Below are 20,168 nucleotides of genomic sequence, written 5' to 3'. Positions count from 1 at the left end.
TAATTTGAAATTTAATATTTTTATGTTTGGTTAAAAAAAAATTTAATTATATAATGAAATTTTTTATTTTATTATTTTTAATGAAACGTGAATAACATGTTATAAAAATAAAAATATTTAAATTATTTATTTAATTGAAACATTTAATTAATTACTTATTTATTCAGATATTTATTTAATTATTTATTAGATTAATGTCAAAAATTATTTTTAAACTATAATAAAATATTTAATGTAATTCTAAATTTTAAAAACATTTAATACAATACTTGAATTATTAATCTATTAATTATTATAGTATTTGAAGTATTTTTCACCCATCATATATTATTATTTGAAATTAATTATATTAAAAATAAGTATAATATTAATTATCATATTTATAATTAAAATATCACATTAAAATTTTTTAAATTTAAATTTTACATTAAATATTTTATAATAATTTATGAAATATTCATAACATTATCCTTGTTTATTTATTTCACTTGGCAAAACAAGATAAGAGTAATAAATATGCACATGGCGGCAGCAGCCAGCCATATCAAGATAAGGTAATAAATGTGCACATGGTGGCAGCAGCCAACAACCAAGGTAAGTAGAGCTGTAGCTTACAAACAAGGAATAGTTACTGGGGGGAACAATCCTATATTTTGCTCAGTGGATCTGCCACAAAACGGTTAGATGCACTATCAGACTGCAAATTCTGGAACCGTCATTTTTTCGATATAATTTATGTTGTTAAGAACAGTGTTTAATTGTTTGTACATGACATTCTTAGTTGCATAAGTCCTATGATTCTTTTAAACAACAGCTCAAATGAAAGGTACCCCCTTCTACATAATTAACTACAATAAATATCAAAAAGTAAAAAAATAATAATAAAAAATAATTTTAAATATTTAGAAAAGAAAATAAGATATAATTTTGGGACATTCTAAAAAAAAATGAACAAAGAAAATGAGACGGAAAAAATAATTCTTTTGATAGATGGGAATACAAAATTAGTAAAAGCCAAATATAAGAAAAAAGAATAAAATAAAAGGCTTTAAAATATAACGACTGATCTACTTTTGGGACCAATTGCCTGAGCTTCCGGACTTTGCCGGTTGCAATCCAAACAACTGATCTGTATGGTACCCCATGTATTTATGGTATCCTTCAAATTTTGGTAGAACCAAAGGTGTAAAGAAGACAACAAAAATGTTAAGAAAAAAGAGAAAAAGGAAACTGCTTAGGGTAGCTTTGCCCTATTATCCACACCCTACATTCCCTCACATTCTCAAAGGACTCTATCTAGTTTTTAATCATCTAAAATTATTTCTTTCTTTGGTTTTTACAGCCATCAATCAGCCAAAAAAAAATAAAAATCCATTAATAAAACAAGGGATTTCCCATTAAAGAGATGGATAAATATATATTATTCATTAATTTTATGAACGGTCATGATCAACTGATAAAATATTAAATTTTTAATTTCATTGAGTATATTTAAATTTTGATAATTTTAAATATAAAAAATTAATTATATAAATAAAATGTGGTTGGGATTTCAAAGTCTTTGTCAAGACTTGAATTATTTTCCAAATGCCAAAGGGTATCCTATGCCCGTAGTTGTATATGAAGACAAGCTATTGAAGGAGAAGTACATTGACACAATAGGAGAAGGGAGAGAAAGATAAATATTTGTTAAATTCACATTTAAATTAAGATTTATATACTTTAACATTCACTCTCACGTGAAAATTAATATTAAGATTTTATATCATGAATGTTATCAAAATTGAAATGTAAAATTTAATCACGTTTAAAATCAATTGATATCGAATGAAAAAGATTAAAAAAATATTCGATTTTTGGATATAATATTTATGTGAAAATAATAATAATAATAATGAAATAGTACAAAAGGTACTTGTCCAATTAAATTATTGAACTAGTTGGGAAAAAAACTTACCTATCGACTTCCTTCATTGTGGTGCAAGAGAGATCTTCTTGATTAAGTATATTATAGTGATCAACTGTACAACATATTAATCCTCTAAAGAGGAAACTAGATTGAAATTAGAATGGCAGCTGGCAAGTGTCATAGGCTAATCTTAATGTCAATTTATAACCATTCATTTTCAGATTTGAACCGTTTAGATAAGAACTATGAATTTTTTTTATTTTTTTTTTACAAAAAGATAGTAATTTGAAAATAGAATAGGAAATTATAAATATTCGGATTTAAATCTCAAATTTAATATCATTTTTTAAAAAATAATTGTGTAAAGTAACATGATTAAACGTGAATTGGAATATGAATTTAATGTTGTGAGATTCCTTTCTTTGCAGTAACATATTTTCAGTGGAATTTCACTGCCTTGTCGTGATTAGTAGAGCCTTTTTTCTAAATGAAGGAAGAGGTGAATTCCAAAGGCAGAAGTAACGTGGAAGAGAGGGTATATAGAAGGGAAAAAAAATAGAAAGAAATGAAGGTGCGAAATTTGAGTAGGCATTAGACAATATATAATATTGTTTTTGTTTCAAAAAAGATAAGAAAGAAAATCAAATACAAAGTGCTGCAAATTTCAAAAATTCCTCTCTTCTATATAGCAAATATTCACTTTCACCTCCATGTCAAAGGATCACCATGAAAATATTCTTCAAGAAACTCTAAACAAACTTGAACAACAACCACAAGAAGAAGAAAAAGAAGAAGAAGGGCTTGAAAAGGATGTTGAAGAAGGTGTGGCATCGGGGAAAGATGTTGAAGAAGAAGAAGAAGAGTGCAAAACACCAACTTCCAGTGATCACAAGATACCAACCATTCAAAGCTGCCCACCGACACCCAAAAAGAAAGTGAGAGCGAATTTCCACAAGAGAAAATTATCAGAGTTGCAGTTCTTTGAAACTACAAGAAGTGAGGAGGTAGAGTCGTTTTTTCGATCAAATTCTGAGCCATTTACTGTTGAGTCTCGCAGTGTCAAGAGAAGATGTAGGAGTGCCTGATGAAATTATTCTCTCTTCATCTCACTATGTAAATTTTCCTTGTCATAATTTTCTTCAAGTTGCTTACTAATTACCCTTCATTTTCTACATTAAATTTCCTTCGTCTTACCATTCTCCATGTATGATCGATGTATAGGACGATCAAAGCTAAGCTTGAATTATCTCAGGAAAAAAAGGGTTGTTGTCAATTTGGAATACTATTTGTTAGAAATATGTTAGAAAAAAAGTAATTATAATTCAAGGTGGCTTGTTTCTTTTTCATATGCAAATTTTACTATTTTGCAAGTTACTAAAATTCTGATCCTTTATTCATTTATGGCTACATTTTATTGCATTTAAATTTCACAAATAGTATTTGGTGGGATAAATGTAAGAAAAAACATTTTTTTATATATATTTTTACTAATTAAGGAGGCCGTAGTCAAATAATATATTATTAGTAGAATTTGAGACAAATTTTCACGTGGGGAAAGAAAAGAGAATGAGATGAGAAAGCTACCTTAACTGTTTCAACTCTACAACTTTGAGTCCAATTCTTATCTCCAATCAATTTATAAGCAGGTGATGAGAAAATTCTCATTGGAACCATGATCACATATTGTCAATCCCTATAATTGGTGCCCTTTCTTTTAAAAAAAATTGAATTTTGGATTAAATTAAATGAGAAAATTTATCCAAAACACAACATGCACGTGGTAGTGAATGTCAAGGTGCTCAAAGAATTGAGAAAGGACATGACTGTTAGTGGGACACTAGGAAAAAAAATTAACTCTGGCCCTGACTTTGGGTTCGATTTCTAGGGCCAATGCCAACCATGCCTATCCAGTTTATACTCAAAAATCAAAACCCATTTTCCTCTAAAAGCTCCCAATCTTTCCTTTGTCCTCTCTGTTTGTGATATATGTGCCTAGGAACATAAAAACTCAAGGCATAGGATTCTATTGTTAAGGGATTTTTTTCATTTGTGCCGATCGAGGGGAGTTTGGGTTGCGACTGTTATCGGAGAATTTGCATATTTTTTACATATAAAAAAATTTAAAAATTATTTTTAAAAATAATCGAATAAATCAATTGAATTAAATATTAAATTCAAATAAATTGCATTATTAATTGTTTTAATTTTTCAGTTGGGACATGTCTTTCAAAATTGTTAGAACAAATCTTCAGCTTAATAAAGGCTTAAACACCATTAACCGACTTGTTATAGTTAATGACCGACAGCGTCAAAGGGCTCGAAACCAAAGCTGCATGGCACCAGAAACGTCTGTCTACAGGGGAAATTTTTAGTGTTTATCAAGATCACTAAATATTTGAACCAAAAATAGTTCAACTTATAAAGGAAAAGATATAGTTTAACTTGAATTGAAAGTTGGATTTCTTCCTTTTGCCCAAAAATTGAAGATTAAACGCTACTAGAACATTTCAGTTTGGAAAATGTTTTCACTTTTACTCCCCACGTAGCTATTGATATCTGCAACTATTTGACAGAGTGACACCTGCACTCCAACATTTCACTGTCTAGCCATGTTTAAGACTGGCTATATATATCTTCAATGTTAATCAATTATTCACTTTTGAATTGGATTTGCAACATGTGAGGAAAAGTGAAAAGAATCGAATATTAGAGGGGAAATTAAGGAAATAACAACAGACAACAAAATGGCTCCCAAGCGTCGAGCAAATGTCGTTGTGAGTTCAATGAAGAAAAATTTTCAGGAAACTGTTCAAGTAGCTGCAGTTCAGAAACCAAAGGGAGACAGTGGTGATCAAGAACCAGTTGGAAACGGTTCCTGTTGAAGACATAGCAGAGGAAAAAGAAAGGATAATCACTGAAATTTCGGTGGAAGGGTTAAGCAAAGATGAAGCACAAAAAGAACCCCCGACAGTTCAAGTTCCAGTGGAAGCTCCAGGCAAAAACAAAGTGCAAAAAGAACAGCAGATAGAGCAATCTCCTGCCGAAGAACCAAGGAAAGATGAAGCACCAAAAGAGCAGCAAATTCCTGCGAAAGAACCAAGCAATGGGGCCTCCAAATTTTTGGAAGAAGAACCTAGCAATGAAACCTCCAAAGCTTTGAAAGAACCAATCAATAAAGCCCCAAAAGCATTAGAAGATCGGGAACAAAGCAATGGGGCCCCCAAGGCTTCGGAACTAGAAGAGCCACCACTAAAGAAAGAAGACGAAAAAGAAGTCAAAAGACCGGGGAAGGAGAAAAGAAAGTTGAGCAAAAGAAGGAAAAGACCCGAGAAGGAGAAGAGAGAGAGAAGAAGATGAGGAGCCGAGAAGGGAAAGAGATGAGCAACAAAAATGGCAAGAGAAAGAGAGGCAATGTACATGACATACGTGTTCAGGGTACTAAAGCAGGTTCATCTAGGAATGGCAATGTCAGTGATCAACAGCTTGATGAATGACATGTTCGCAGGTAAGGCAACCAAGCTCTCCAAGTACACCGAAAGAAGGACACTGTCTTCAAGGGAGATTCAAGAAGCAGTGAAATTGGTTTTGCCAGGAGAGCTTGGAAAAGATGCTGTTGCAGAAGGCAGTAAAGCTGTCACTAACTATGCTTCCTACATTGAAAAACAGTTCAAATTAGTTTGATGTTACTTTGTAATGTAATTAACAGGCTAATTAGTGCTCTAGGATGCTACTAGATTTTAGGTTTGATGTTCCCTGTTGTCCCCTCTTTTCATTTTGTTTTGTACTATAATTAAAAGGGGGTTGTATTTGTAAGTTTGCAGCCAGTGTGGTTAACGAAGCCCCCAGTTTCTCGTTTTGCCGTCTGCTGTCTGCTGTCCGATACATGTTTTCTGCTAGTACTTCACTTACCTTCTCACATCACCTTTTTTTTTGTTCTCATCCTCAAGTTTGGGATCATTAATTAATTTTAATTACTATATAATAATAAGTAAACATACAAAATTGTAACCCACCATGTGAATTAAGCATCCATTCAAAGCAGATAACCCTTGTTCTACTTGAGCCTTTTTTTTTTTTTTTCATCCAACTTTTTTGAGTTTAGCATCTTTTTCACCTGTTTAGTATATTTAAACTTCTATGTACAAATATATAATATCAAAATTCAGCCTTTTTTGTTGTATTTCACTTCATGTGAGAAAAAAATAAAAATTTTTCTTTTGACTCCTCCATGCCTCTTACCATAGTTGTTCTCCTCAAAGCTCTCCTTTCTCATGGGCTTTTTCTCTATCTATATTCGGCGTTTCTCTGAAGATCCACCATCCCATATCTCTCGTCGAGTGGAGAAAGTGATTTTGCATTGCATTTTAGAGAATCTTGAAGAATAAAAAGAAACCAAAATCTTTGAACTTATCCACTTTAATTATTCTTAATTTTAGTTTCTTCTATACTAGAGAAAGAGGAAATAACTAGCTTGGCGAAACCATAAGCGGTGGCACTTTAAAACACCGATTGAAACCGACAACTCATGAAAGGACTTTGATGCACATGGTTTGTATTGAGCCAAAAATCAGAACAAAGTTGAGTGATCTTTTGGACTTTGTACAATGATTGCCAGATGAAAATGTCATCAACAAAACCAGAAGCACACTTTGGGCCAAAAAAAAGTGACAATGGTGAATCTAGCAGTCATGCAAAATATCAGTAAAGCCAGGATTCTTCATCACCTTCACAAAATGGATACATATAATTAACAATCTTAAAGTTAAGAATTTATTCGGATTAGTAATATAATGAATTAAAGATGAGATTTTCTGTTTCGATCGTACACTTAATTTATGAACTGTATTACATCAAATCACTGCAAGGGACCCAAGAAGGGGGAAAATGGAGAAAAAAAAAGAAAAGAAATGAACGAGAGAAAGAGGAAATAACTAGCTTGGCGAAACCATAAGCGGTGGCACTTTAAAACACCGATTGAAACCGACAACTCATGAAAGGACTTTGATGCACATGGTTTGTATTGAGCCAAAAATCAGAACAAAGTTGAGTGATCTTTTGGACTTTGAACAATGATTGCCAGATGAAAATGTCATCAACAAAACCAGAAGCACACTTTGGGCCAAAAAAAAGTGACAATGGTGAATCTAGCAGTCATGCAAAATATCAGTAAAGCCAGGATTCTTCATCACCTTCACAAAATGCATACATATAATTAACAATCTTAAAGTTAAGAATTTATTCGGATTAGTAATATAATGAATTAAAGATGAGATTTTCTGTTTCGATCGTACACTTAATTTATGAACTGTATTACATCAAATCACTACAAGGGACCCAAGAAGGGGGAAAATGGAGAAAAAAAAAGAAAAGAAATGAACGAGAGAAAAAGGAAAATGAGATACCTGGAACTATCGAGGAGCAAAAAAGCTGATGAAAGATCCTATAATTGTTAATCCAGATTTTTCTGTTAAAGGATTGAGTAAGCACGAATGACCTCAATTACTGGTGCCCGACACATTGGACACTTTCCTCCACCTTGGACCAAATCATTGGCACATTTGGAGCAAATGCACATGTGCCCACATCTGTAACAATATGATACACAAATGAACAAAAAAATTAAAAGGCCTCAAATCTATATGAAACTGGAGGACAAACTTGATGAGATTTACCTGTACAATAATGAATCAATATTGCCTTCACAGCATATACAACAGATTCCTTTCCTGACGTTATCCCAGTTAGTCGCACCCTTAGGCAAGCAGTCATCGATCATCCCTGCAGCAGAACAACATGATGATTAATAGAACAAAAAAGAACGAGCAAATATTACGAACAAATCCCAGAATGATAAAACTTTCAGCTTCACTATAGGACAAAGAAAACCATATAGTTAGGACAATAAAAATCAATAGTTTATTCCCATTGTCAGCATTTTCTTTCTCTCGATCCCTTAAATTATAAATGGGAGTAAATCAGGACAAGTAGAGCCTCTTGCGGATTATGACAGTAATAAGGAGAAATAGAACTCTTGAGAGAGAGAGAGAGAGAGAAAGAATATGGGGGGATTCACTTCCCAGAATAACCCTTGAGAGAGAGAAAGATAAGGAGGTATTCACTTTCCCAAAATAACACTTAAGTAAATATTACACAAGTGAGCAGATGTGCTAGAAAAGAAGAAGCAAACCTTGTGAACCATCTGAATGGTTCAGGGCCGCAGAAACTTCTTGTCTTATCGACCGCTGTAACTCAAGTTGCATATCCATGCAGGCCTCCAGCATCCTCTGCATGCTATTCATCCTTTGCTGCAGTCTAGCCATGTCAATCCTCAAATCATTAATGATCTCCCACTGCTGCGGCAAATTAGCAGTGCAACTCAATTAAAATGGTGACCAAACAAATAGTAGTCAAACATCCTTAAGCTCTACACCCCCCCCTCACCCCCCAAAATATTAGTCAGCTACTAAATACTGGAATCAAGTGAACTGCAAATGAAGCAATAAAGAACCAGAACTGTTTCACTAACCAAAGATAGCAGGAAGTATTTTGTAGTTTGGCTATCCAAAAGTAAGAGGAAGCATATTACAGTCTGACTTTCCAAAAACATAAATTATTTATATAGGTTCACTGACTTCATCAATTCAGTTAGCTTGTTGAAGCCTAACATTAAGTTTCACCAAGAATGCGCAATTATCATTAGATCATTAATGCACAATTATCATGAGATCATTATGTTAGCAATATCAAATAATAGTTTTTATTAATAATATAACAAATAAAAGAAATAATATACTTTCAGGAAAATATTGGATTTGGTCAGAAGTATCTATTAAAAAACTAGGATAGTAGACTAATCAACTTTTCAAAAGATAATCAAGAACAGTATCAAGTTGCAGTATCAAGTTGCAAGCAAGAAAAAAAGATGGACATACAATGCCAAATTGTTGATGCACATTATGTGGTGCCCAACTATAATGGAGTAAATCCTGGTCCCAAAGTAGCTGCGTAGGTGGCATCCTGGGTGAAGGAAGAGCAACTGGAGGATTCTCAGCATCTCCCTGACCCTCATTCTGATCTCTGCTTCGCTGATCTAGATCTTGTTCAAGTGATGGAGTAAGAGATGTTTCATTTAGCTCCCAGTCAATAGCCGCATGATTCTGCCTTTCCACATATGACTGTACCAACTGGTCAAGACTCTCACGGAAACCACTATTAAGAAGAGTAGACACACTTCTCCTACAATATTAAAAATAACTTAGATTAGAAAAATACTGATTAAAAATCTAATTACAAAGCCCAACAGTTATAGAATTCACACCTGCTTAACAGTTCCCTCAGTTCTGTACTGTGTACATTATCATTCTCAGGAAAATAAAATGTGTCTGGCCTTCCAATCATAACAGGTTCTCGATTGTAAGACCCTTCCAACCAATTCCGTGTAGTCTCGTGCAAGCCACCATCCTCATCTTGCGTGTCAAGGGCTTCTCGCAGATGACCATAACCTCCATCTTCATTCCCACCATCCTCATGGTGCATGTCAGAGGTTTCTTCATTGCCACCATCCATCATCTCGTTATACTCAACACTGGCTTCCTGCCAGTCTGTATCCTCATTTTCCTGATCCTCTTCCTGCCATTGTTCAACTTGAGAAGCAGATTCTTGCCCATCAATATATTCAACTGGATTCCTGTCTGAATTTTCTATGACATTCATTAACCCATAGGTCCCACTTCTCTCACCATCTAGGGGAGAATGTTCATAAAATGCTTCACCAGCTTCTTGTAGATTACTATGTTCTCCAGCTTCATTCTGTAAAGTTTCAAGGGACAAGTCATTAGCAAGATTTTCTTGCCAGTCCCCATCCAAGACTTGTCCAATAACATCTCTGCTCTCATTAGACTCAACGCTGGCTGACCACTGCCAGTCTCTAACCACACTCTCAGAAGCTTGTCCCTGCCAATCTTCTATACAAGCAGAAATTTCTTGCCAACTTACGTCTCCAACATCATCAGCCTCTAAATCAGTTCTACCATCCAAAAACCTTTGGTTATCAGTTTCCTCGTTCTCACATTCAGATCGATCATTTAATCCATCTATGACTTCATGTAAATTATTTACTTGGTTTTGTTCATTTCTATTACCATTAGTGTCAGCGTTAGACAATGTATCAGAACAGTTACTGCTTGCAGTACCACAACCAGAATTATCCAGTCTGGAGAAAAAGCCTTCCCTAATACAAGGGCACAGATTGCAAAAATGTTACCACCAAATGGTGAAAATGACATCATAAAAATAAAATGGACAAGGGATTGGAAACTTATTATCAAATACAACCCTGACAACCCTTGAATTTCGCATAATCAAGTATCCAAAAAGTCCACCAAGCAAGTCTAGTCAAGCTATTTCAGAGAAAACAAGTTAAGACAAGCAGAAAATTCCATTTTGGCTCAAAAACACCTCTCATTGGCAGAACATCCTCGTATTAGTAGCAAGCCATGATAATAATTAGAAGGGCAATACTAACTCCAACAATCGATAAAATGATTGGCTGAAAAACACCAATATAAAGTGTAATCTACAATTCAAACCCAATCATTTTATCATTTCTAAGGGACCTCCCCTGTAAGGCAATTGTGCCTCATCTACACAAAATAATAGTTAAATCAGATGAAGAATGGTTATACACTCCAAAGATTTGTCAAGTTCCCAGTTCCCTGAAGTTGGGAGACTCGCCCTCTGGACTCTGAAGTCTAGTACACAAGCTAAATTGCAAAATGAGTGTAAAAGGTCCAAGGTTCAGACCAACCAATCAACCAATCATGTCTGAATTTGCAGTACCAGGATGTGGTCCAGTATTTCTAGCTGTGATGCTTAATTTCGAAATCTTTTTTTTTATCCTTATTGCATCTGCACTTAGGCATTCTGCTATGTAAATATGATGTTTGAAAAAGGTAAGCCCAGAACATGAGGTTCAGGCATTGCAGGGTCTGGGAAGGGGAGATGCAGGTGGCGTTACCCTGCTGAAAGTTGAAACCAAGATCTCCGGGCCATAATCAAGCAGCCATATCAATGCTTCATATCTTAAGATACTAAAATTCTTGATAGGGGCACTTGTATAACGGACTGAAGACATGCCCAAAGTACAACATTGACAAAATCAAACTCTTTATCCTATAGTTCAAAACATTCACATATAGTATTACTAATTTCCACAGCTTTAATGTTACCAAAAGTTTCTTTCTTGCCGGCCAGAATCAGGGTGCATTATTTGAGTTAAATCACTGGAAGGGGAATTACTTCTAAGCTTCTGTGAAAATATCCACACTAAATTTGAGTCTAAAACCCTTGTTTTAAATTCAAGAATCTCAAAGCAACTTTGGGTTTTCGTGAAGAGTGAGTGCATATAGAAGTAATAAGATTGAAACCACATTGCACTGGTTGACAAACTGACAGCGCAATTTACTAAAAAGTACAAGTTCCCCTTAAAGTTTTTCTCAAATTAAGTTCCATGCAATTAAAGATGCTTACAGAAAACACAGAAAGCAAAAAGAGTAGAATTCTCTCCAAATATGGCATAAGATGAACTTTGAAGAATAAAAAACCCTTTACTTTGTATATGAAATAAAGAATGAAGTACCTTATACCAGATACAGTCTGTTTTTGTCTTAATATGCCTAATTCACTGGCTGCAATAGAGGTAGATCTGTCACCTTCAACCATTCTGTCATTTCTCAAGAATCTACCTCTCAATAATGACTGCAAAAAAATGAAACAAGGAAGACATACAGAAATAAATGAATGATAGTAAAACTAAAACCATACCATGTTTAGTAATGTAAAAATCAAGATGGTAAAGTTCCTAAAAAGTTAAAAATTAACACTGGGACACTTTAAGCCAGTTGATTTAAAGATACCAATGCCAAGCTAAGTTAAGCTACAGTTGCCTATGGACAAATGACATGCATAGAAGATCCATAAATATTTTTAAAAATTTCAAACAGCCTTTTAGCAGCCAATGGCAACAGCGAAGAGGGAGACAAATTGCTCTTCAGAGTTATAACTCTATGAACTATTTAATTTCCAGAACAAGCTAAAAGCTAACAACAGTAACATCAACAATTATAAGAAGATAAAAGGCAAGTAATTGAGACAGACATGTTAGCATTTCCTACCTTGACATAAAATCAGAATTCTTCTCTTGGTTCAAAATTATTCTTTTTTTTTTTCATTCAAAACCTATCCTGGTTAGTATGACGTATGGACTTTCTCTTTTTCATATACATGTCATAAGTGCAATGAAGTTATCTTCAAGAACTTTAACGTATAAGTATAAATCAATAATTACACATCCAATAATATTGTTAAAGCATGTATTACACTTAAAAAATTTACTTTTAAGCCACCAGGACAATCGAGGCAATTGACAGTCCCATGCAGTACAGTATACCTTTGTGCTTGAGACGAGTCCAGTAGCTCTCAAAATTATGCAAAAAGCAGCTCAGTTACTGATGAGAAATAGACCAAAACTACCAAATTATGATCTACCTTAATTTTTTTTTTTTTTTGTCTTTCTTTTTGTTTGAAATTTTGCAAGAATATGCACAAAATGTGAACAAATAATGACAATAGCCGGCAAAGAAAAATGGCAAGACTTTTTATGCATCCACCTGAATGCGGTTGCGGTGGGCAAAATTTGATACAGCCTGATGCTCTAACAACCCCTGAAGCTCTGTTTGCCTTTCTCTCTCGGCCTTTTTAAGCATATCAAGCAGTACCTGTCGGCCACATAATTTCCGGATGCCCCTATGCACAAGCGCAGTCTGGCCTTCATTCTGGTTAACCACCAATCCATCGAGAACTCGTTCAATTTGACCACCAACATCAGCAGCTTGATCTATTCTATTGTCACCAGAAGCACCTCTCTGCTGGCTATTCATTTGCACCCACTTCCTTATAATTCTGACTCTCTCCTGTTCAGTTTCACCAAGCCACTGGGCTCTGGAACTGTTGTTTCTACAGGAAACATTGGATGTACGTTCCCTGCCACCACTGTTCTTCCACCCCCGAAAAATTTGCCTTACTCTTTCCCTTTCAACTTCCCCCAAATAAGACAAATGCTCATAACTAAAATTACTTGAATCCTCATTTTCGCTTTGCGACCCAAATCGGCCTGGGGACCATTGTCCAATCACATTCTCACTCACACTCACATCCTCTGAAACACCGCTATGTTCACTATTTCGGCTATCAGAAAGATCATTCATAGAGAGGTCATCACTTCTTTGTTGGAGCATTCTTTCACTAGCTCTCTCTTGAGCATGACTCACCACATGCTCGTCCTCAAGCCCCCGCCACATTTGCAGGAGTGAGGATGCCCGGGTGTTACCATTGTCCCGCCTTCTTGATGCTTGAGACTGAGACTCCCTTAGGAAAGGATTTTCAAGCATAGAAACATTGTGTAGACCAGCAATAGCCATATTACCCCAAAATCTATACTATCAAACCCTTTAAACCCATCTGCTTGAATGCATGGAAATCCGCATTTATTTACAAAAAATATATAATATATATACTATGTAGCAGAAAACCCCCTTTCAAAAAATCAATCACACCTAAAACTCGTAAATCCCCTCTTCATCATCATTTACCGGCATTAGCAAGGCCATCATGGTCATCAGCATTATCAATCTTCAGAGCAAACACACAGGATGACGGTAATAAAACACGCTAAATCTTCAAGAACTCTGCAACAACTACTAAGAATCTCAGTTTTTTTCTAATTTATTTCCATAAACAAATTGTAAGACTCTTGAAATTCAATTTCCTCACTGTCACGTTTCACCGTGACAAAACAAGGAGACAAATAGAATTAAAGAATTCTGCAAACTATTAACAACCACCTCCACCAAACACGCACAAAAACAGTAATCAGAATTGATTTATCGGATTAATCCCTTGTTTGGCGGCTGAGAAAATGTAGAAACATAAAAAAATCCAAATCTTAATTTTTAAAGTCTCTCTCAAACAAATATCTTGAAAATACAAATCGAATTAAGCTTTTAAAATTTCTTAAAAATTCAAATTTAATTTTCTTTTCCTCTCCTCACATTTCTCATCAACCAAACACGATAAAGGTTACCAACATTACCAAATCCACATTAAAAAAAAAAAAAAAACGAAGATTGAAACAACAACAAACCAAAAAAAGGCACCGTTTGAAGAGCGGAGAATCTTTTTTTAAAAAAAGAGAGAAAGAAAAAGAAAAAAAATGAACCGAGAAAGCTTGAGCTCTTTGATTTCGAAGTCGATGGAAACGGAACCTAAAGAGAGAGAGAGAAAGAAAGAGAAATTGTGAAGAGAAAAAAGAGAGAAGAGAGAGAGGGAACAAGAGATTTTATGGGTAATAAATGAAAACAGAGACTACGTCTTGTTTTTTTTTTTAAGCTTTTTACGGTTTGATGGATGCATGTTGAATATTGCCGTTACACTAACGCCTTAGAATATGGGGGAGAAGACGACCAATAGGTGATTGACGCGTGGATTAGTCCCTTCGCGTGGTGTTGACCGTTGATATTTAAAGTTTCCAAATCTTGGATTTAACGGGAAGTGTAGAAAACGACGCGGCGTATTTTTCGTGCTTTTGGAATTCTCCCTCCCTCTCGCCTCTCTCTTTCTTTCCCGGCTAGGGTTGAAATTTCAAATAAAAAATAGGAGAAGGGCAACGACGGAATTTTAACTAACAAAGGGGAACGGTAATCTTATGGTATTTACGACAATTCAAAAGAATTTGAGTGTTTATATTTGGATTTAAATCAGATTAATCGATCCAATTATTAAATTCATTTTAGTTTACTAACAAAATTGATTTAAAAAAAATTTTATTTAATTTGATTTAAAAATCCTATAACCTTCAAATATCTCAACATAATTACAAAAATAATGCTTGTTTTGTTTTATTCCATTAATTGGCTCTATATATTAGATTTTTTTTTTTTTTTTGGTTATTTAATCCATCAAACAAAGTAACATTCATTTTATCCAAAATGAATGGCTCAGACTAATTAATTAATATATTAACTGTTAACCAATATTGCTTCCCATTTTATCAAATCTAACTCAAGTGTTCTTGTATTTATCTATCCTTATTTAATTAACTCGATTAATAGGAAAAAGTTTTTTTTTTTTTTTTATCAATCTGAATTCAGTTATTGTGAAAGTAGTCTAAAAAAAAAATTTTAAATATATCAAATTAATGTAAAAAAATAAATCTTTAAAATTGTTCAAAAAATAATTAGGTCACGACAACAAAAATCTAAGGATACCCAACCGTGTTAAAAAAGAAAAATTGAAGAAAATTTTACATCTTTACAATTTACAGTGAACGGATCATTATCCAATAAATTTGGCAAAAATGTCGGTAGTGCTCAATTTGTATATTGTTTAATGATGATGGTTGTGATTGTGAGCATGCAATTATTATTAAGATTATTATGATGTCGATATGTTAGCTCAAAATCGCACACTTAAACTGATTAAGGTGTTGATGACTGCTTTTTGGCTAGCATCCATCCACTTTCAGGGACAATCATCGTTACTCAAGAATAATCCACATAAGTGAAAAAGCACCCACCTCCAACTAAAATTTAAAAGAAATTGGATTTTAAGTTATGATCATAATACTAATTTTTTTAATAATTAATTTATTATAATAATAATTAAGCATCGATACATGCTATAGTTAAATTTAGGGTTGTCATCGGATCGAGTTCGGGACGAATTTTGCTCACCTCGAATTTGATCCGATTTTATGTGTTATTAAACTCGAATTCGCTCATATTTGAATTTTTTTTTATTTTTTTATATTTGAACCCGACCTCGACTCGATACTATATAAATCGTACCCAATCGATCCGAAATTAATAAAATATTATTTTTTTAAATATAAATATTTAAAAATATCATTATATAAATATAATTAATTAATTAAAAAATAATTTTTTATATAATATGTCGAATCGAGTTTGTCTAAAATTCGAACTTGATCCAACCTCAATTATTTTTTAATCTTATCTGACCCGAAACTCAAATTAAAAAAAAAAATTTAATAAAGTCGGATCGGATCGAATCAAAATCTGTCGAAGACAGATTGAATTGCCGACCCTAATTAAATCACATGGTCTCTTAAATTCATTTAAGCTTATTTGAATGCACAATGCAAAATTCTTATTATATGGCAAGTGTTATTTTATGATTGGATTATAATAATAATAATAAATAAATAGATAGAAAAAATTTTAATATATATTGTCATCAAGTGAATAATGAATGACCCTTGTTTTAGTAGATATTAGGGGATCAAATGCAAATGACTGCGAGGCACACTTTTTAGGTAAACCCAACAGCATGTGTCTTTCTTAATGGCACATTATTTCCTTGCAAAATGCAGGGATGGGTCCTCAGGTGCCCAAAAAGATCATGTTTCCTTGCCCATATATGAACATGAATCTTCCCCAAATGTCACGTGAAAGCCCATCCACTATATAATAAAATCTACGATATTTCCCACGGTTTCATTATTTATTATATACTACAATGTGACATTTCTTTATTTTATTGATGAATATGATACATATACCGAAAAGACTAACAATAGCATATGTTTTCAAGAAAATATCTACTTATTAATGATCAATATCGATGTCAATTTGAAAAATTTAAATTCAAATCATGAAAATAAAAAGATGAGATTATGATAAGATATGAGAGACTATTTGTGAATTTCTCATTTTGTAATAAAAAAGGCTAAATAACTTGTAGATTTGGCATGATGCTTGCAAAATCAACTTTAATTTTTAAGATTTAAATTGTTTATACCAAAGAAAAATGTTCAAAACGATGCCAAGTCAATGTTTTATATATCAACTAAAATGTTCAATTAAATGCACATACATATATGTTGACATATGATACTGTTTTGATGAATTTCAATCTTATAAAAGCAATTACTAATTTGAACTTTAATGCACCCAAAAATGCTTGTAAAGTTTGAATTATTGGACTAGATATTGTTAGTTTGTTTGTTCATTTGAAAAAATCACAATGGCAATTTTAGAAATATAGTATATTCTAAGAAAGATTTACTTTTTGTATTTACGATTATTAACGAACAAAGGCAAAGATGAAATGATAAGTTAAGAGTGTTAGGTTATCTGTCTTTCAGTTCTTACTGTCTATTAATGAACTTTGTAACGATCTTTTAATTATAAAGAAATGTTTAATTTAATACTTGAATTTTAAAAACTCTAATGTAATAACTAAATTATTAATCTGTTAATTAATGTAATACTTTAATTATTGTTTGTTAGTTACTTATCATTGTTTGAAGTCAATCATGTTAAAAACAAGTAACATATTAATTAACAGATTTATAATTCAAATATTATATTTGAAATTTTTAAAATTTAAATATCATATTAAATATTTTATTATAATTAAGAGTAATCAATAACATTTAGGGTTGACATCGAGTTGGGTTCAGGGTGGATTTTGTTCGCCCCGAACCTCACCTGACTTTATGCGTCATTAAACTCGAATCCGATCATACCTGATTTTTTTTTATTTTTTTATACCCGAATTTGACCCTGATTTGATACTATATAAATCGTATCCGATCCGACTTGAAATTAATAAAATATTATTTTTTAAATATAAATATTTAAAAATATCATTATATAAATAATTAATTAAATATTTAATTAAAAAATAAATTTTTTATATAATATCAGGTAACCCGACCCCAACCTGACCTCAATTATTTTCTATCCTTACTCGATCCAAAACTTAAATTAAAAAAAAAAAAATCAATCTCATAGAGTCGGATCAAAATCCGTCGAGACGGATTGGATTGCAGTTCCTAATAACATTAACCCTTTCCTTATCTTAGCAATATACCATGCAGAAATGGTCAAATTTTGGGGGAGGTGTCTAGCCAGACATGCACTCAAGTTTCATTATCAGCACTGGCAGCTTTAAGGGCACATGGCCTTTACTAAATTTCGCATCTTGCAAGTTTTATAATGGTAGGGCCCCAAACAGAAAAATGGGGTTTGGTCATTTTTCCTCGTGTTAAACTTATGCCTTGCATAAGAGAGCCAACACCACAAAAAATTGAAGCATACGGCATACCCTCTTTCTCGGGGGAGGCTTTTGTCAAAAAAGTGGGCATATCTTGTCTTGCTCCGGTGCTTTTTGATAGTTTATCAGCAATTATATGCTTTCTCATTATAACCAAATAGTCATTCTCATGCAAATCAGTTTTTTTTTTTTTTTTTTAACAATAAAACAGAGAATTGAGAAGTCATGCTGATAGCATACGAGCATTTAACTTAATGATTGGTGCTGGACTCTTAATTTCAGTGATCAGTTTCAATCCTAACGGTCTCGAATATATAAAGACAAGGTGAACACCGATTATACATTGATTTTTTATACATTGTCAAAGTTTTATGATAGCAGGTAAAAAGAACAAAAACAATTTTCACACCAGATTAATCGAAAGAGAACACGATAAGAATAGCACGGAGGAGACAAAGTGGCAACACCAAGACACCAATTCAGCCATGTAAAAGAGAATAGGAAAACACAAATAAAAACATAAGGAAAAAAAAATCCTTGTTCTAAAAAATCACTCTAAACTAAAGTTCTTTAAAGTTCTTCTTCACATGGTATCACCTCAAAATGTTTGTACCAAGAAAAGTGCAGTGTCACTGATGAACACACAATCCTTAGAGTGCGATGATTAGACTTCCATATTCCTACCTTAAATCGAATCTTTGACTTGAAATGAACGTCAACTTCAATCTCCCCGGATGATTTTTCGACCCTGAGTTGCTTAAATGCTGATGGTGACAATGCCAAGTCCAGAGCCACGAGCTTCGATTCTACTCGACTCGTATTTCTATGAGGTTGAAAGAAGGGATCAATCGTATTGAACGCGAGAGTTTGATCACCGTATGTAACTGAGGACCTAATGTAATCGTAGTAGACAGAGACTTTGCTGTTAGGATTATATGCCATTAGAACAAAATCTAATGTGGCATTGAGATGGTTATTGGTTAGGTTGAAATCTTGGATCGAACCATTTACAAGGGTGTAAACCAACTTTTGTGGCCTAATGACTAGCCAAATGATCAGCACCGCTAGACCGACAAGAACAATAAGGCCTAGTAAGCAAGTGGTAACACATCTTACTAGGTTAAAATGTCTTGCTGGCTGTTGTGTAGCTTGTGCTGTATTACTAGCCATTTTTGAGGGACAATGCTATGATCTGAACTCTGAAACCAGAATGTTGAATGCTGTTTTATACAGGGTAAAAAGTATGAACTTATATATAGACAAGAGAAATGTTGTCTTTGTTCTTTAATTTGCTTTTGCTTTGTCATTTCCTTTGAGGGACTTTAAGGTTTCTTGAATGAAACTCAAGACATCTAAAAGATTCATGTTCTGTTCCTTTCTTCTGGTTCAAATGTTGTAAGATTCATTGCTGCAACTTACTCCCTAGGCCAAGCTGGGTGCAGCCTTCAGTGCTAATCCCAATTTTTAACTTTGCTTTGTTTGGACCAACAATGAAGTGGAAGAATATGCTTTTACATAGAGTATCAATTGATACCAAATGCACGTCTTAACTGGCTTTGCTTCTAACAGATATAAATGATTATAATTTTTCCCCACCAAAAAAAAAAAAGTGAAAAGTAGGAAATCTAATTGCTGATGTTTAGAAGCTTCACCGACTAGAGCTCTAAGTCTTATCATAGGCTCTACTTGATATCAGTTGGTACTTGGCAGACATTGCTGGAGGAGCTAAATTTTTGAGAGCTTAAAGACATTGCTTCAATCCAAAAGTTCAACACTTAAATCCTTGGGCCAACCTTATATTTTTGCTGCATTGACCCTCACTTTTCTGGTTTTTCTTCAAGTGAAAAGATTACCTAGATTAGGTTTAATTATTACTATACTATTTCAACTACGTCATTGGGCTAATTAAGAAAAAAATGAAGCAATCAAGGCAAAAAATATAGTTTGCTATATTTGAACTCAAGTTGGGGGTGCATTGAACAAAGGTATTAGCTTGAACATTACCAATTCAATCAAGGATATGACTAAAGCTCATAAGGATATGCATAAAGATTTGGTTTTCACTTGCTGGTCCTTTGCTTTATATCCAAGAAATACCAATCCACTATTTAAACATCGCAAGTTC

At 33.4% G+C, this 20,168-nt stretch overlaps 3 protein-coding genes and 2 pseudogenes across 6 annotated transcripts; 3 read left to right on the top strand and 2 right to left on the bottom strand.

The window, feature by feature from the left end:
* The first annotated feature begins 2,447 nt into the window (after positions 1-2,447).
* Positions 2,448-3,255, top strand: LOC111304357 (uncharacterized). Its single transcript, XM_022900904.2, has one exon. It carries the CDS (start codon positions 2,620-2,622, stop codon positions 2,992-2,994), a length of 375 nt encoding a protein of 124 aa, XP_022756639.1. The 5' UTR covers positions 2,448-2,619; the 3' UTR covers positions 2,995-3,255.
* A 1,280-nt stretch (positions 3,256-4,535) lies between these two features.
* On the top strand, positions 4,536-5,266 carry LOC111302675 (uncharacterized; annotated as a pseudogene).
* Positions 5,262-5,762, top strand: LOC111302674 (uncharacterized). The gene has a single exon (XM_022898469.2). It carries the CDS (start codon positions 5,300-5,302, stop codon positions 5,588-5,590), a length of 291 nt encoding a protein of 96 aa, XP_022754204.2. The 5' UTR covers positions 5,262-5,299; the 3' UTR covers positions 5,591-5,762.
* A 903-nt stretch (positions 5,763-6,665) lies between these two features.
* LOC111303756 (uncharacterized) lies at positions 6,666-14,311 on the bottom strand. Of its 4 annotated transcripts, none has more exons than XR_016327006.1 (8): positions 12,577-14,311; positions 11,547-11,665; positions 9,228-10,139; positions 8,842-9,145; positions 8,097-8,262; positions 7,582-7,687; positions 7,312-7,494; positions 6,666-7,098 (listed from the first exon to the last, which is right to left on the bottom strand). XR_016327006.1 is itself a non-coding variant. In XM_022900179.2 (7 exons), exons 1-7 carry the CDS (start codon positions 13,384-13,386, stop codon positions 7,377-7,379), a joined length of 2,535 nt encoding a protein of 844 aa, XP_022755914.2. In that variant the 5' UTR covers positions 13,387-14,311; the 3' UTR covers positions 7,137-7,376. The 4 variants fall into 4 exon arrangements, 2 of the variants coding, with proteins under 2 accessions (XP_022755914.2, XP_022755915.2); XR_016327007.1 differs by having other exon boundaries at positions 8,097-8,259; XM_022900179.2 differs by lacking the exon at positions 6,666-7,098 and having other exon boundaries at positions 7,137-7,494.
* Positions 14,312-18,313: 4,002 nt separating this feature from the next.
* LOC111304356 (uncharacterized protein At1g08160 pseudogene) lies at positions 18,314-19,512 on the bottom strand (annotated as a pseudogene).
* Between the last annotated feature and the right edge of the window lie 656 nt (positions 19,513-20,168).

Source organism: Durio zibethinus, chromosome 13 (assembly GCF_047325235.1).
Source record: "Durio zibethinus cultivar Kanyao isolate XHJ-2024 chromosome 13, ASM4732523v1, whole genome shotgun sequence".
In the NCBI taxonomy this organism is placed as follows: Eukaryota; Viridiplantae; Streptophyta; class Magnoliopsida; order Malvales; family Malvaceae; genus Durio; species Durio zibethinus.
This window is presented reverse-complemented; position numbering and strand designations above follow the sequence as displayed.

Excerpts from the sequence above, each read along its gene's own strand:
- LOC111304357 (XM_022900904.2), top strand. The coding sequence starts at position 2,620 with ATGTCAAAGGATCACCATGAAAATATTCTTCAAGAAACTCTAAACAAA.
- LOC111302674 (XM_022898469.2), top strand. The coding sequence starts at position 5,300 with ATGGCAAGAGAAAGAGAGGCAATGTACATGACATACGTGTTCAGGGTA.
- LOC111303756 (XM_022900179.2), bottom strand. The coding sequence starts at position 13,386 with ATGGCTATTGCTGGTCTACACAATGTTTCTATGCTTGAAAATCCTTTC. Across the intron at positions 9,146-9,227 it reads CTGAGGGAACTGTTAAGCAG|GAGAAGTGTGTCTACTCTTC; the intron begins GTGTGAATTCTA and ends TTAATATTGTAG. Across the intron at positions 7,495-7,581 it reads ATTGATTCATTATTGTACAG|ATGTGGGCACATGTGCATTT; the intron begins GTAAATCTCATC and ends ATATTGTTACAG.